The sequence below is a fragment of the Panicum hallii genome, chromosome 5 (genome assembly GCF_002211085.1).
Source record: "Panicum hallii strain FIL2 chromosome 5, PHallii_v3.1, whole genome shotgun sequence".
Classification (NCBI taxonomy): Eukaryota; Viridiplantae; Streptophyta; class Magnoliopsida; order Poales; family Poaceae; genus Panicum; species Panicum hallii.
Window position 1 is genome coordinate 49,512,470 of NC_038046.1, and position 14,040 is coordinate 49,526,509.

Genomic DNA, 14,040 nt, shown 5'->3' on the forward strand with positions numbered 1-14,040 from the left:
GCCTGGACAGTGGACTGCAATTAAAGGAATCATTAGGGTGACCGGAGACCGACTGCTACACGGAGCTAGCCGCACGTTGATAGGTACTGGTCTTGTTGGGGGTTAGCGTCAAGCTATGTCTGCCTGCCAGTGTGCTTAAACAGCTAGATCGCGACACGCCGGCTGACCTGTCGCTGTACATGGATGGCATGCATTTGTTTGGTCCATGCTGCTGCATTGTTCTTAACGAAAGACGCCCGGCTAGCTGCAACCGGAAGGGTAGCTCTTTCAATTAACTAGAAGCTGGGAGGAAATCCATCAAAGATGTGCTGGGAGGTACTGGACAGCTTGGAGAGGACAGGGCCGAGCAAATAAAGTAGCAGTTGACTGACCAATTGTTAACAGCAGCTAATGCGTTTTCGTCAGAAAAAGGGAGATCTTGACTGTGGCACGTTGGAAAAAAAAAACTAATTAACAAGGGAAGATGCAGGAAAACTAACAAGTGGGGGGCGAATATGCTTTGAAAGACAGTGGTTTGAGAGTGAGACTAGTAGAAATGAAAGGGGAGAAACCTATAGGCAATAGCCGTTGAGTATTTGGCATCTCCACATGATCTTTATATATAAAGCCCTTTTTTCCTTTCAGAGCATGGAATGCACATATTTTATTAGCGAACGTGAGTAAAACCTTACAAGACCGGTAAAGCACGTAGATGAAGACCATCATAGGCGCAGATAGAAAAAAAAGTATTTGTTCTAAGAGAAAAAAAGGCCATCGTTTGATAACCAGAATTCTCTAAGTCCCCATTTGGAATCATGGAATTGAATTCCATTCTAATAATCATAATTTAAATATAAATCTATTAAGCTAATATAATTATATACGGTACTATTATTGATCATACGAGGGAGATATTTATGTGCTATATTTCTACTATAGAGGTGTGAGCTATATAAGTTACGGAATAGAAACATAGTTTGGTGGTGTGTAGAATCAATTTTCATCTTCCATTCTATGAATTTAGGATAGACTTATATCTAAACTTTGGAAAGTGGTGGGATGTTAAATTCTAAGCCAAATAGTCTAGTTTATTAAGTAGATTTCAATTCCTCCAAAATAAGAGGATCCAAACACCTCTTCCTTCCCTCTACCCTTCCTCTCTGCTCTCAGCTCTAAACCTAGATCGTCTTTCTCGGCTCCGTCTTGGTCGTCGCCGGTCGTCGGAGGCTGTATCCGCGCGTCTCTTCGCTGGATCTAGGCTCCCCACGCTCGGATCTTCTCGCGACGGCGCCGCTTCCCTGGTTGGGAGGGGGGGGGGGGGCTTCGCAGCCGGGGGCCGCCCTCACCGGCGTGTCTCGTCTTCGGGTACGCCCTTCGCACCCGAACGCCGCCTACCCCACTTCACGTCTCCTAGGCACTCCCGCTCGGTCGCCTGCCACCGGGGCACCCGTCCTAGGCGCGGGGTCGCTGTGTCTGGCCCGTCGCCGATAGGGCACCGGCGCCGTCCCTGGTGGTTGCGGCTTCCCGTCCTGCGCTGGGCTTGCAGCCTCCGGCCACCTCTCTAGCGCTACTGGGAGCCCGCCGCCGCCGTCATGGTCATTGTTGTTATTGCTAGTTGCGGGATGGGTTCTCCTGTCGTTGCTTTGCTACTATCCTGCTCTGCTTCAGCTTGTTAGATCTGTTGATATGTGCTTGTTGCTCGCCGACGGCATTGTCCAGCATGGAGAGGGGTCTTTGGGTCCATGGCGAAAACCTTGCACGACTTCGGTTGGTGCTAACAATGGCAATACCCTCGGGTGCCGTTGTCCTCGCTGGAGGTATTGTTCGACCCTAATTCCATTCTTCGGGTGAAAAGCTCGTCTGTTTGTCAGGCTGGCGGCAATGGCTCTTTGCGTCATGTTCTTCCGGGAGGCGTCGTCTTGAAGTTCTATCCATGCTACTGATGCCCTTGGTGCCATTCTTAGTATTTCAGCATTTCTTCTTTCTTCTGGCAGGGTAGTTGCTGCTCGCTTTGGGCTAGTTTAGGCTAGCTGTTATGTGGTGGCGGTGGTGTTTAACTTTTCTTGGGTGTATTTAGAGCTGAGATGGTCGCTTTCTCCCTATGTTGGTTGCTTGAGTTGCCACTGTCTGCATGGTATAGTTGTAAATCTGCACTTCGAGAATTCTCTCGATGTTGCGTCGTAAAATTTTCTTCCTCGTAATAAAATACGTGCTCTCGTAAAAAAAATCCAAACGGTTCCTAAACGGAAATCTTTGTCATTTCGTCAACGACCTGTTAGAAACTTACGATTCTTGCTCGTTCAAAAACTTTATGAATTATCTTGGTCTAGTTTCAACCATACATCCCATACGGAGAATACTTTTCAAGAAATTAGATTAGTGATCAAGAAGTCAAACATGTTTCGTTCGTCTTGGATGTGAGCGTGCGGCCATGTTCTCGGTGGACTATTACCACCAGCGGATCCGACGACGCCGTGTACAGTACAGCTATAAGTTCGGGCTGACACAGCAGGAGCCACCCTCGGAGCTTGAACCGTGAGAGTTCTGTCTCTGGCCGCCGGGGCCCACGCGGAGACAGCAGACACCCCTTCTCTCCTCGGCCATGACGATCAATGCCGCGACCTCGGGATCTCCACCCGGCCAAAAGGCCCACACTGACCCAGCTAAATACCCTCCTCCCTCGCGCAGGACGATGACATGTGGGCCACTTTCCTAGCGTGGGCCCGGCGTCAGTGAGGCAGGCTCCCACTGACTCCGTGCGGCGGCCCACGGTCCATTGGCCATGCGCCCATGCCTAGTTTACGATCCAAGAATGGGAGCCACGGATTCAGTTGCGGATTCATTCCATTCACTCAACAACCAGTGGCCATCTCAAAACAAGAAAAAAGAAACAACAACCAGTGGCGCCGCGCCTGATCTTGCCGAACGCCCCCCGCGGCACGAGTGCACGTGCCGCCCGCCCGCCCGCCCAGTAGGCTGGTTGAACAGTAGCGGGGCGGATACCCACAGGCCACGTCGTTCCTGGCTCTCGCTGCTTGTGGGCCCAGCTTGACACACGGTGGGCCGTCAGTCGCCCAGACCACCTTGTCGACGCGCGGCCAAACCCGGCCTTGCCCTTGCTGGTCTGCGGTGCGACCTACGTAAACCCGGCGCATAGACCCACAAACACATGACCGACCAACTAAACCATGGATGCGGATTTACTGCGGCGTCACGCGCTCAAGCGCACGTAGCAAAGCAAAGAAGTAAAACCACGCGGTGGCCATTTCCGGATGCCTGGCGCATGCGGCATGCGCCTTACGGTTCAGCCATTCATTCTTTTAGTACGTGCTAGAGGAGGAGGCTAAGGGGCTATTTGAATTCACGATCTCGTCACATCAGATATTTGATACTAACTAGGAGTATTAAACATAGACTAATTATAAAATCAATTATATAAATGAAGGCTAATTCGGGAGACGAATCCATTAAGCCTATTTAGATTATAATTTAGCAATATTATACTACAGTAAACATACGCTAATGATAGATTAATTAGGCTTAATAGATTCGTCTTTTGAATTAGTCTCCATTTATGCAATTAGTTTTATAGTTAGCTCATTTTAGTCTCTCTAATTGGCATCCAAATATTCAATGTGACCCGGAGTAAAGTTTAGTCACCGGATCAAACAGCCTCTAAGTTTAGCAATGAGATTATATGGAGGAATATGTCGTGCCCATTCGCGTCTCTTGTAAAATTATAAATATTTGCAAAGCTTCTTGGTTGCTGAAAAATTGTGTCAATGGCGTATATTCCATTCTCACAAGTCATAAACAATCTGATAATATTTTACAAATTTTATTAGATATGGCGACGAGTATGATATACCCCTTCACAATTTTTTTTTCTCTAATCTCACTTTAATTAAAAATATACAAAAAGATAGAAAAATTAGAGCCATTTCATATATAGGTTGATGGGCCGCATGTGAAAACACATTCCTACAACCAATTGATTTATAGAAACGGTTCCTTAAGGAACCGCATGTGCTAATGCATTTTCACTGCAGTCCATAACCTGAGGCGACCACTGCCATATCCACAGGTGGTTTGTAATTTGAACAGCCTCTGAAAAGATATGGAAGAAGTTTGGAGAAATCATTTAGTGATGTGATGTCTAAAAGCCTATGAACACGCAAACTGTTTTCATAACATATGACCACTTATACATAATGTTCTCAACTCTCAACAGGTCCATGCATGTCTTACTATATTGTTGTTGGATATTGTCGTGTCATGCTACACGTATTATGGAACTTCATTTGCCAAGATCACAGCAAAATTGTTCTTATTGCAAATCGGCACAAAAAGGAAATATTTGCCATGCCTTTTGTTATTATTTGAGTTGCTCATGTATAGACGACAACTATCATCAATACAATTATTATCGTTGAGCCTATATAAAGTGGGTGGCTCAATGGAACTGAAATTCAACTTCAATATACAAATCTAGCCAAATATGAAAGACACCTGACTATGTCTCAAAGCCATACAAGAGCATTTATTATTCCCTATCCCATTGCCAAACTCCTTTTATATCACTAAAATACATGCTAACTGCAACTTGTTGAAGACAACAAATTTCTTAATATGTACGCTCATTTTCAAACATGCACAAGTCAAAAATACAATATGTACATATGACTAAATCTAGACATATATAGTAATGTACCATTATCGTCCCGTCCTACTTCCACGTTCACGGATTCCGGACCTCCGGCTGCTAAACCTGGAAGCCCATTTCTATGGATCATGAACCTAGTCCATATAGTCCTCACGGTGTCATGGGCCATATAACACCTCATGAGTAGATGCATGGAAGGTGGATTGCTCGCGTCATCTAGTCCATACCGTCCCTTATCCTCCACCGCCACTATAACACTCTTAGCTTGTGCTTTTTCATCCTAGCTTTGCTTTGCCCATCCCTGTGACGTACCGAATTGATCTACCAACAATCTCGCATCACCCTCCAGCTGCTTCGCAGAAAAAGAGTTTTAGAACTCCACTTCATACATCTTTAGCTTATAGATATGCAATCTGTTTGTATCATATACCATTGCTGACCTGCGAAGATCTTTTCAGAGCTTATTTGAAAAAGAGATTTCGAGGATCTTGGTAGATCCTTGGGATAACATGTTTAACCACACTACTATCCCTAAACATCTTTAAGCGTCATGAAGTACCTAACTTAATCTCTGAAACCTCATCCAATATCAAAACATATGTTGCTCATATTTGCATAAATGACATATGTGATGATATCATTGTTAAGCTTCGTATAGGACGAGCATCGATGTCATATTGTTTTGGTGAAGCCTATGACAAATTTACAGCTTAATTTTTATTATAAATTATGTGCCTTTGTGATGGAGTATGAAAGATGCTGGCATGTCAATAGATAATCGTGGAAATTACATACTTCCGTTTTTATCATCGGATGCTAATTCTTAATATCGACATCTTTAAGAAATGAACACACGCTAAAACACGTAGATGCATCGCAAAGCCACACGTATCTTTTTCTATTGTCAAACTCCTTTTGTTTAGCTAAAAAACTTCCACGACGTGCTCATATTCAAATATGTACCAGTCCAAAACAAAGTTCGTATGACCAAAACTAGACATGTACGGCTGCCGCTGACTCACTCATCCTACTCCCTTGCATTCCAGCCATTCCGGCTGCAAACCCCAGCCAGCAGTCAATTACTACGGCTCATGGACCCGGTCCAGACAGTCCTCACGGCGGCGGTGCTCGTGGTAGATGGGGAGTGCGTCGCTCGCCTCGCCTACTCCTCACCGGCCCCCCCATCCTCCACCCGCCACTATAAATCCTCTCTGCTTCCGTCCCAGCTCCGCTCCGCCCGCCCCAGCGACGCACCACTGATCTCCCGGCGAAATCCCGCCTCCCCCTCCGGCCGCGCCTGGCTTCGCCCCCTGCTTCGGAAGGTTTGCAGCTCCCACCCCCGCAACATGCACACTCCTCCGCTGCTTCTGCTTCTACTGCTGCTGCGGCTCGCACTGTGCGGCATTAGGCCGAACGCTCGGCGACACGGATCGCCGGGCCGCGGATCTGAGGATCCGCGTGCGCCGCTGGCCGCGGGATCGCGTGGGGATCTCGCGGCCCGCGTGGGATTTAGTCGTTTCCGGTGGGAATGGGCTGCCTTCATGCGGCGTGTGATCTGAATTCGACCGGGCAGCGATCCCGTAGCGCGAGCTCGGGCTGGTTGCTGCGGCGGTAGTAGTATCAGGAGTCGTGGGGCTTTGTCGGGTACTGGTGATTTGGACTTCGGGGGTGCTGATTTTGTATGGATCTGAGGAGATCTCGCGGTTTGGTAGTGCTGGATTTGGTGGCTTTGAGTACGGGAATTAGCGAGGGTTTAAATTTGTCGTGTTTCCGAAGTTAACTCTGATATTCAGTTCTGGCTGGTTACGTCGTTAGTGGTCGATTTTGCTCGTTGTAACTTGTTTTTGCAAGTGATGACTGGAAGAAACTTATGATCTTGTGGGAATGGTGGCGTTATCGGTACTGGGGGTTTGAATTTGATGACTCGTGGACTTGGATGTTGAAAGAAAAAGAAAGATTCGGACATCGGGAATAGTAGCGTTACCAATACTTGGATTTGAATTTGATAACTGGTGGACTCGGATCTTAGAGAAACAATGAGATTTGGACAACTCATATGTTGCATGTTGTAGCGTTTTTTTTTGCTCCATTTTGGCATTGATGAATGATGGAAGTAGTTGAGGGCAATGATGCCAAAAAAATGTGCTGGTTTGTCGTACTTGACATTGTATTTTCTGCTACGATTTCAGCTCCTTTATATTATACTTTCGGATTTTGAGCAGCATTCTACGGATCGTCTAGTGTCCTGTTTTATGAGGTGTACAGTGGATTTGGGAAGGCAAGCTTACACTTAGATCTGAGTGTTCTGTCTTGTTAAGTGCTTTTGTATTTTTAATATGGTCATATTGTAATTGCGTAATGTGTTTATATCTTACTTAGCACTGTGAATTCTTTTTTTTTGTGTGCCTGCTATAAATTTTGCTTGCAATTTATTGTTTGTGATCGCTGAAAATGATTCCTTAGCTTGATGGTTATTGAGAAGTAGAATTAGCTCTAGTCCTCCAATTAAATATTGGATGTTTAGAAAGCAATTATTGAAAATAATTCAAACAAATCAATGTCCGGTCGGTATAATGCTTCCTGTTTTCGTATTTTCTTGCATCTTGTAGCCATTCATTGCAATGGGACGAATAATGTGTGAAGCTTTACTAGAAGTTTCGTTTTGGTAGCTCAGTGCTGCGGTTACTGAAAAAATTGGAGTCAGTCATCATGGCACTTAGGGTCATTTATTGTACTTGTACTTTCTGGAGTAGCGTGTTTTGACCATTATAGTGGTTGTCTAAGCATAATAAATATTGCCTGGAAGTTTTGTTTCCCAATTTGTTTAGTCGTGCCATCCATTCAACGTTCAAGTCTCTGTGCAAGCATTAGTACAAGGAATGCAGAGAGGCTTATTTATCATGATTAAAACTATTCTTTGTTATCATATTCTGATTCGTTTTTTTACAGGTGAAGTAAATCATGGCGACAGGCCAACTTTTCTCGAAAACTACCCAAGCATTATTCTACAATTACAAGCAACTTCCCATCCAACGGATGCTTGATTTTGACTTCCTCTGTGGTACGCATCCGGCCTTCATTCTTGTTTGAATTGAATTCCTAATTTACTTCTTCCTTACTGACTCTCTGTTTCTTTATAGGGAGAGAAACACCTTCTGTTGCTGGAATAATCAATCCTGGTTCTGATGGTTTTCAGAAACTTTTCTTCGGACAAGAGGAAATTGCTATTCCAGTTCATCCTACGTAAGTTCTCTAGATCCTTGTATGGGCCATTTCATTTAGCAAGAAAATAGTTATATTTTTGGTGGAGATGAGTAAGCTATCTAATTGTTAGCCCAACCTGGTATTTACTTATGTGTATTTTGTAGAATTGAAGCTGCCTGCAATGCACACCCAACAGCTGATGTATTTATCAACTTTGCTTCCTTCCGGAGGTTAGCTATTTTTTTGTGAAAGAGTGCACGGTCTTGAGTAACTACATGCTAACTATATTTGCTTATTTTGCAGTGCTGCTGCTTCTTCAATGTCAGCTTTGAAGCAGCCGACAATAAGAGTTGTAGCTATCATTGCCGAGGGTGTTCCTGAATCAGATGCAAAGCAGCTAATTAGTTATGCACGTGCTAATAACAAGGTAAGGACTAAGGTTTACATGAACAAACTGTTTTTTGGGACCCGAGGGATCATCTAGACTATCGTCATAAATCAGTACATTTCCATTTCATATCAATAAAGGATCACATCTATCTAGAAAAGTTTATAAAAAAATAATGGCTTCTGGTTCATCCAGATATGCTATTGGCAAATGCACACTCCATGTCCTATGTCACATCTGCATATTTGTCCCTTATATTTGTTAAGCAGTTTTAGTATTATCTGTAGGTCATCATTGGACCTGCAACAGTTGGAGGAATTCAAGCTGGTGCTTTCAAGATTGGTGATACTGCTGGAACCATTGACAACATAATTCAGTGCAAGCTTTATAGGCCTGGATCTGTCGGTTTTGTGTCTAAATCGGTAGGGCCTTTATCCCTTCTTTCATTATTTGGTTTGCTTGTGTACATACAACAACATGAGCAGCAACAAAACTCTTGCTTTCCCCAAGTAATATGGGGTAAGCTAGAGATGAAACCAAACAAGAGCTACAGACACCAAAAAAAAGAAAGTAAAAAAACAGAAATATCAAAGTAGTTCAAGTAATTACTGTCGTAGTAAAAGAAACTAAAGTTCTAGATTGTCGACATGGATACTTAAATATCTATCTGATACTAAGGGGAGCAAATGTCCTGTTTCTTAGAATATGAAAGTATTGTAGAATGTATATGATGCGCTGAGCAGCTTTCTAGAATTTTGAATGTAGAACTGAGGCTTGGCTTTATGTTTATCTAGAAAATGCAAATGTAAATGCATATGCAATTATTTTTTGTTGCCTGAACCACTGAATTTCTGTCTATTATTTCTGATTCACTGGCTAGTATATGTTCATTTGCATTTGTATATTCTGAGTGTCATTTTAAATGATTATACGCCATCACAAACGCCAATGGGGCTATGCCAAACTAACATTTCTTTACATCAACAGGGTGGCATGTCAAATGAGATGTACAACACCATTGCCAGAGTGACAGATGGTATTTATGAAGGTAACACAATTGTGGTTAAATGCAATTATTTAATATTTCTACGCTCACAAAAAATGCATGTGTTCTAACAATTTTTTTTAATGTAATCAGGAATTGCAATTGGAGGGGATGTTTTCCCTGGATCAACTCTGTCAGATCACATTCTGCGTTTTAATAACATACCACAGGTTTGACATTTGAACTGATTTAGATCTTTATATGGAAATTAGTGCGTTTTTTTTTTCTTTTAGTGCTATGCATATTCATCATTGATCTTTATGGTGAACTTTCCTGTGGTTGACTAATTTACATCTCCTGTCTGTGATGGCATCCATAAACTGTCATTATTGTTGCTGTTTAACTTGGTCACATCGTTTTTGCTTTCTTTTTCTCTTGGACTACTGTACCGTAGTCTTGCACACCTTTACATCCCAGTAAAATCTCAGGACTTGTAGGTTGTTCAGCATAAAAGAAAGCTTTCAACTTAATAGTGGACATTTATCGTTTGTAACTCATGCCTGGAGCATTAGTATACCAATAACTTCATGTACTTCATATTTGTTGGCTTTAGGTTAAAATGATGGTTGTTCTTGGGGAGCTTGGTGGAAAAGATGAGTATTCACTTGTTGAAGCCTTGAAACAAGGAAAGGTTCAGAAACCAGTTGTTGCATGGGTTAGTGGGACATGCGCACGTCTATTTAAATCGGAAGTGCAGTTTGGCCATGCTGTAAGTTTGAAATAACTATTTGAATTCATTTTTGCCCTTATTTCTGTCAGAAGAACAGTATATTTACTATGTAGAGATCTTTTTTTTTTCTGGGACATAACAGGGTGCAAAGAGTGGTGGTGAGTTGGAATCAGCCCAAGCTAAGAATCAGGCACTAAGGGAAGCTGGGGCAATTGTGCCTACTTCATATGAAGCTCTCGAAAGTGCTATTAAGGAGACATTTGACAAACTGGTACGTTGATGAGGTCTTCTGCATTGTGATTGTCTTCCAAGCATTAGTATTGGATAATCAGGAATATGGGAATCAAGCTTCTGAGGCTAAATATATTTGGCAGGCTGAGGAAGGAAAGATTTCTCCTGTGGCTGAAATTACACCTCCTCCCATTCCTGAGGACCTTAAAACTGCAATCAAGAGTGGGAAGGTCCGGGCTCCTACCCACATCATCTCCACAATCTCTGATGACAGAGGTTAGATTGGTGGTGCCATGTTGTTCTATTTATGCTCTATGTTCAACATTTGTCTCTTTCCCCTCTTTGAACTGAGGTAATTTTGGGTGCGTGCTTGCGATGCAGGCGAGGAACCGTGCTATGCTGGTGTCCCTATGTCTACAATTATTGAACAGGGTTATGGTGTTGGTGATGTTATCTCTCTCTTGTGGTTCAAGCGCAGCCTTCCTCGCTATTGCACTCAGTTTATTGAGGTAAGTTATGGGCATATATGTCGTACCGATGGTGTTATCCTATCTTCAGAGGGTTAAAGTTGTACTAGTGGCTGATAATTCCGACCAACATTATTTTTCTATATCTGGAGTTCATTTGATCTAAAAGGGGTTTTCATGTGTCTCCAGATATGCATCATGCTTTGCGCTGACCATGGTCCCTGTGTGTCCGGTGCTCATAACTCTATAGTTACTGCTAGGGCCGGGAAGGACCTTGTTTCCAGCTTAGTGTCTGGTGAGCTTTTGTTTGATTTCTGCATGCAGAACTTTTACCATTTGGGGCGCTGTTGCATGAACCACCAATATTTATGGTTGAAACATTAAATTGGAATGTTGTCGTTGCAGGATTGTTGACAATTGGTCCCCGTTTCGGTGGAGCAATTGATGATGCTGCCCGATACTTCAAAGATGCATGCGATAGGGTGAGCTAACTTAGATTTTCCTTTCATTTATAGCATCTCCATGTTTCTTATATCGATTAATCACTCTAATGGGTCTGTATCAATTGGTTGCAGTGTCTCACGCCTTATGAGTTTGTTGAAGGCATGAAAAAGAAGGGTATCCGTGTCCCTGGGATTGGTCACAGGTATAGCATGTGTAGCCTTTTCATGATGTTATCATAAAAATCTTTTCACTGGAAAAATACGAGCAGTTATCCATTTGATCTTGCACTAAGTTCACTTGTCTGTGTCGATTAGGATCAAGAGCAGGGACAACAGGGACAAGCGTGTGCAGCTTCTACAAAAATATGCTCACACACATTTCCCTTCAGTCAAGTACATGGAATATGCTGTTCAGGTTGAGACCTACACCTTGTCAAAAGCCAACAATTTGGTCCTGAATGTCGATGGTGCGATCGGGTCGCTTTTCTTGGATCTTCTATCTGGAAGTGGAATGTTCACCAAACAGGAGATCGACGAGATTGTCGAGATTGGTTATCTTAATGGGCTCTTTGTCCTTGCACGTTCAATTGGTCTGATTGGGTGAGTCCTATTCTGTCATTGATTATTGACATTTCTCTGCGGTTTTGCTATGCTAATGACTGTATGTTGCAGTTATATTTTTCTATTTTGAGTTTTCAGTTTTGTAACTACTCACTTTGCTGAACATGTGGTACTTGGCCCACAGGCACACTTTTGACCAGAAGAGGCTCAAGCAGCCACTCTACCGTCACCCATGGGAGGATGTCCTCTACACCAAGTGAGATAGAATCATTCTTTGTGCACGGAATTATTACTATCACCTAGGGCTTCCAGCTGTCTGTACACTTCATAAAAGTCGAGCACAGTTGCATAAAAGTTGAAGGTTGTGATTGATGGTGAAACTAGGAGAGGAAGAGGAACATCACTAGTCAGCAGTAGCTTGTGTGTTTTATCTGTTGCAAATTCAAGTCTCTGGTCCTGATTTTTGTCCAGCAAAACGAACCGTCGTTGGGCCACATGATATTGGAGAGGATACTTTCATTGTTGTTTCACGACAAGGCCTCAGAAAAGAAGTTTTCCCTCGAAATGAAGTATGGTGCTAGCCCTCTTGAGTTGTTTTGTCGATAAATTCATTTGTTTTGTCGAAATGAAGTATCGGCAATTTGCATTCGTTGCTTGGAGCTGCAACCGGTTTGAGTCCCTCTCTGCGTCCGACATCTGCTTTGCGTTGGTAACATTCGCCATGCACCCTTTGCAATGGTTACATTCGTCATTTTTCCTTTCCCCCGCCCTGTGATTTCCTCCTACTTGCGCGCAAAAAGACCATGCGGTTAAGTAACGCCAGTAACCATTTTCACTGGCACAACCCAACCAGTAAATTTGTATAGTGACATCGTTATTGCTGGCTGACGACTATCGCGGCTGCGCGTCGAGCCAGCCGTCGCCGGAGATGTAGGAGAGGTCGACGAACTTTGCGAGCTCGCCGTCGCTCAACGCCTTGGTCCACGGCACCCTCCCCGTCCGGTTGGACCCCTGCCCCGTGCACCCCGCCTCCACCATCGTCAGCGTGTCCCTGTTGTGCAGATCAAACGACAAAACCAAATCAGATGCCGATGCCAATCAGGAAGGACACACCGCTCGATCGATCGATCACGACGACGTGCGACGACTCACTCCCTGCCCTTGTAGTTCCAGGCGTCCCATCCCTGGCCGACGACGACGCCGGACATGTCCGTCCGGTAGAAGATGACCCTGGCGTAGCGCCGCCACGCGCGGCCCAGGTACGCCGGCGTGTCGCCCCGCACGGTGCAGCCCTTGAACACGAAGCCGCTCGTGTCCGCCTCGCTCTGCCGGCCCTGCGCCGTGATGAACCCGGGCGACACCGGCGTTGGGGCCGTCCGGATGTCGCAGCCCTGGAAGATGGACTGGCCGTTGCCGAAGATGAAGTCCATGGCGCCCTCGATGTAGCAGCCCTCGTAGTAGTGCCGCCCGTCCATGTCACTCAGCGTGTCCTGGACGCCCACGAACCCGCACCGGTAGAACGACGACCGGTCGCCGGAAACCAGCGCCGCCACCGCCGGCGACATCCCGCCGTCCCCGTCGCCGTACGTGTTCTGCAATCCCATCGCGTGAGCGGCTCCGGCGCGCGCGCGCGGCGGGAAGGTTTAGTTAGTTGGAGACGACGACGACGACGGACCTTGAAGGTGATGTCGCGGGCCATGAAGTCGGCGGAGTACGCCGCGAACGTCGGGGAGGCGGCGGTGCTCGAGTCCCGGCCGGCGTGGTCCGCCCACTCGATCGACGTCTGCTGCCTCCCCTCGCCTTCCAGCAGGATGAAGCTCTTGTTCTGAGGTATGATCACCTTCTCACTTCGTGCATGCGCCATGATAAAAAACAGACACAAAATTATTAGCTTCATTACTACTTGATTGAGGATTTGTTAGACGAGCAAAGGAACTGAATGAAACTTGGATATGAAAATGGAGCGAACCTGGATTGACGAGCATACATAAATCTCAAACTAAAAAGCACTCGTCAAATTCAGGATTCGGACCCAATCATCGGGTAATCAAACGTAGAACAAAACCTCTACAATTACAAGAATACTCTGAACGAAAACTACTACATTATTGAAACTGCAACAACACAAGGGATGCGTGAATCACTTACTTGTAGACGCCAGCGGCGACGTGAACTCGGATCCACTGGCCGTTGCCGAACGGGACAGAGTCGACGGCGTGCTGGACGGACTCGAAGTCGGCGCTCCCGTTCCGGTTGACGAAGATGCTCCGCACCACGGTGCCCGCGGCGTCGCAGCGGCCCCGAGGCACGGCGGCCATGGAAGCCAGCACGGCGAGCGCAACGGCCAGCGCCATTCTGGCAGATGGACGTAGCCGCCGGAGCTTCATGC

General features: G+C 45.2%; 2 protein-coding genes across 2 annotated transcripts; one reads left to right on the plus strand and one right to left on the minus strand.

Annotated features, from left to right (window-relative positions):
- The first annotated feature begins 5,809 nt into the window (after positions 1-5,809).
- On the plus strand, positions 5,810-12,258 carry LOC112894465 (ATP-citrate synthase beta chain protein 1). The gene is made up of 17 exons (XM_025962191.1): positions 5,810-5,964; positions 7,592-7,703; positions 7,783-7,885; positions 8,011-8,076; positions 8,150-8,273; positions 8,522-8,656; positions 9,222-9,282; positions 9,373-9,449; positions 9,833-9,988; positions 10,092-10,220; positions 10,324-10,456; positions 10,562-10,689; positions 10,837-10,942; positions 11,053-11,129; positions 11,223-11,293; positions 11,406-11,690; positions 11,836-12,258. The coding sequence occupies exons 2-17, from the start codon at positions 7,604-7,606 to the stop codon at positions 11,909-11,911; spliced, it is 1,827 nt and encodes a 608-aa protein (XP_025817976.1). The 5' UTR covers positions 5,810-5,964; positions 7,592-7,603; the 3' UTR covers positions 11,912-12,258.
- A 28-nt stretch (positions 12,259-12,286) lies between these two features.
- LOC112892706 (probable pectinesterase 29) lies at positions 12,287-14,005 on the minus strand. The gene is made up of 4 exons (XM_025959833.1): positions 13,800-14,005; positions 13,327-13,498; positions 12,804-13,243; positions 12,287-12,702 (listed from the first exon to the last, which is right to left on the minus strand). The coding sequence occupies exons 1-4, from the start codon at positions 14,003-14,005 to the stop codon at positions 12,543-12,545; spliced, it is 978 nt and encodes a 325-aa protein (XP_025815618.1). The 3' UTR covers positions 12,287-12,542.
- Between the last annotated feature and the right edge of the window lie 35 nt (positions 14,006-14,040).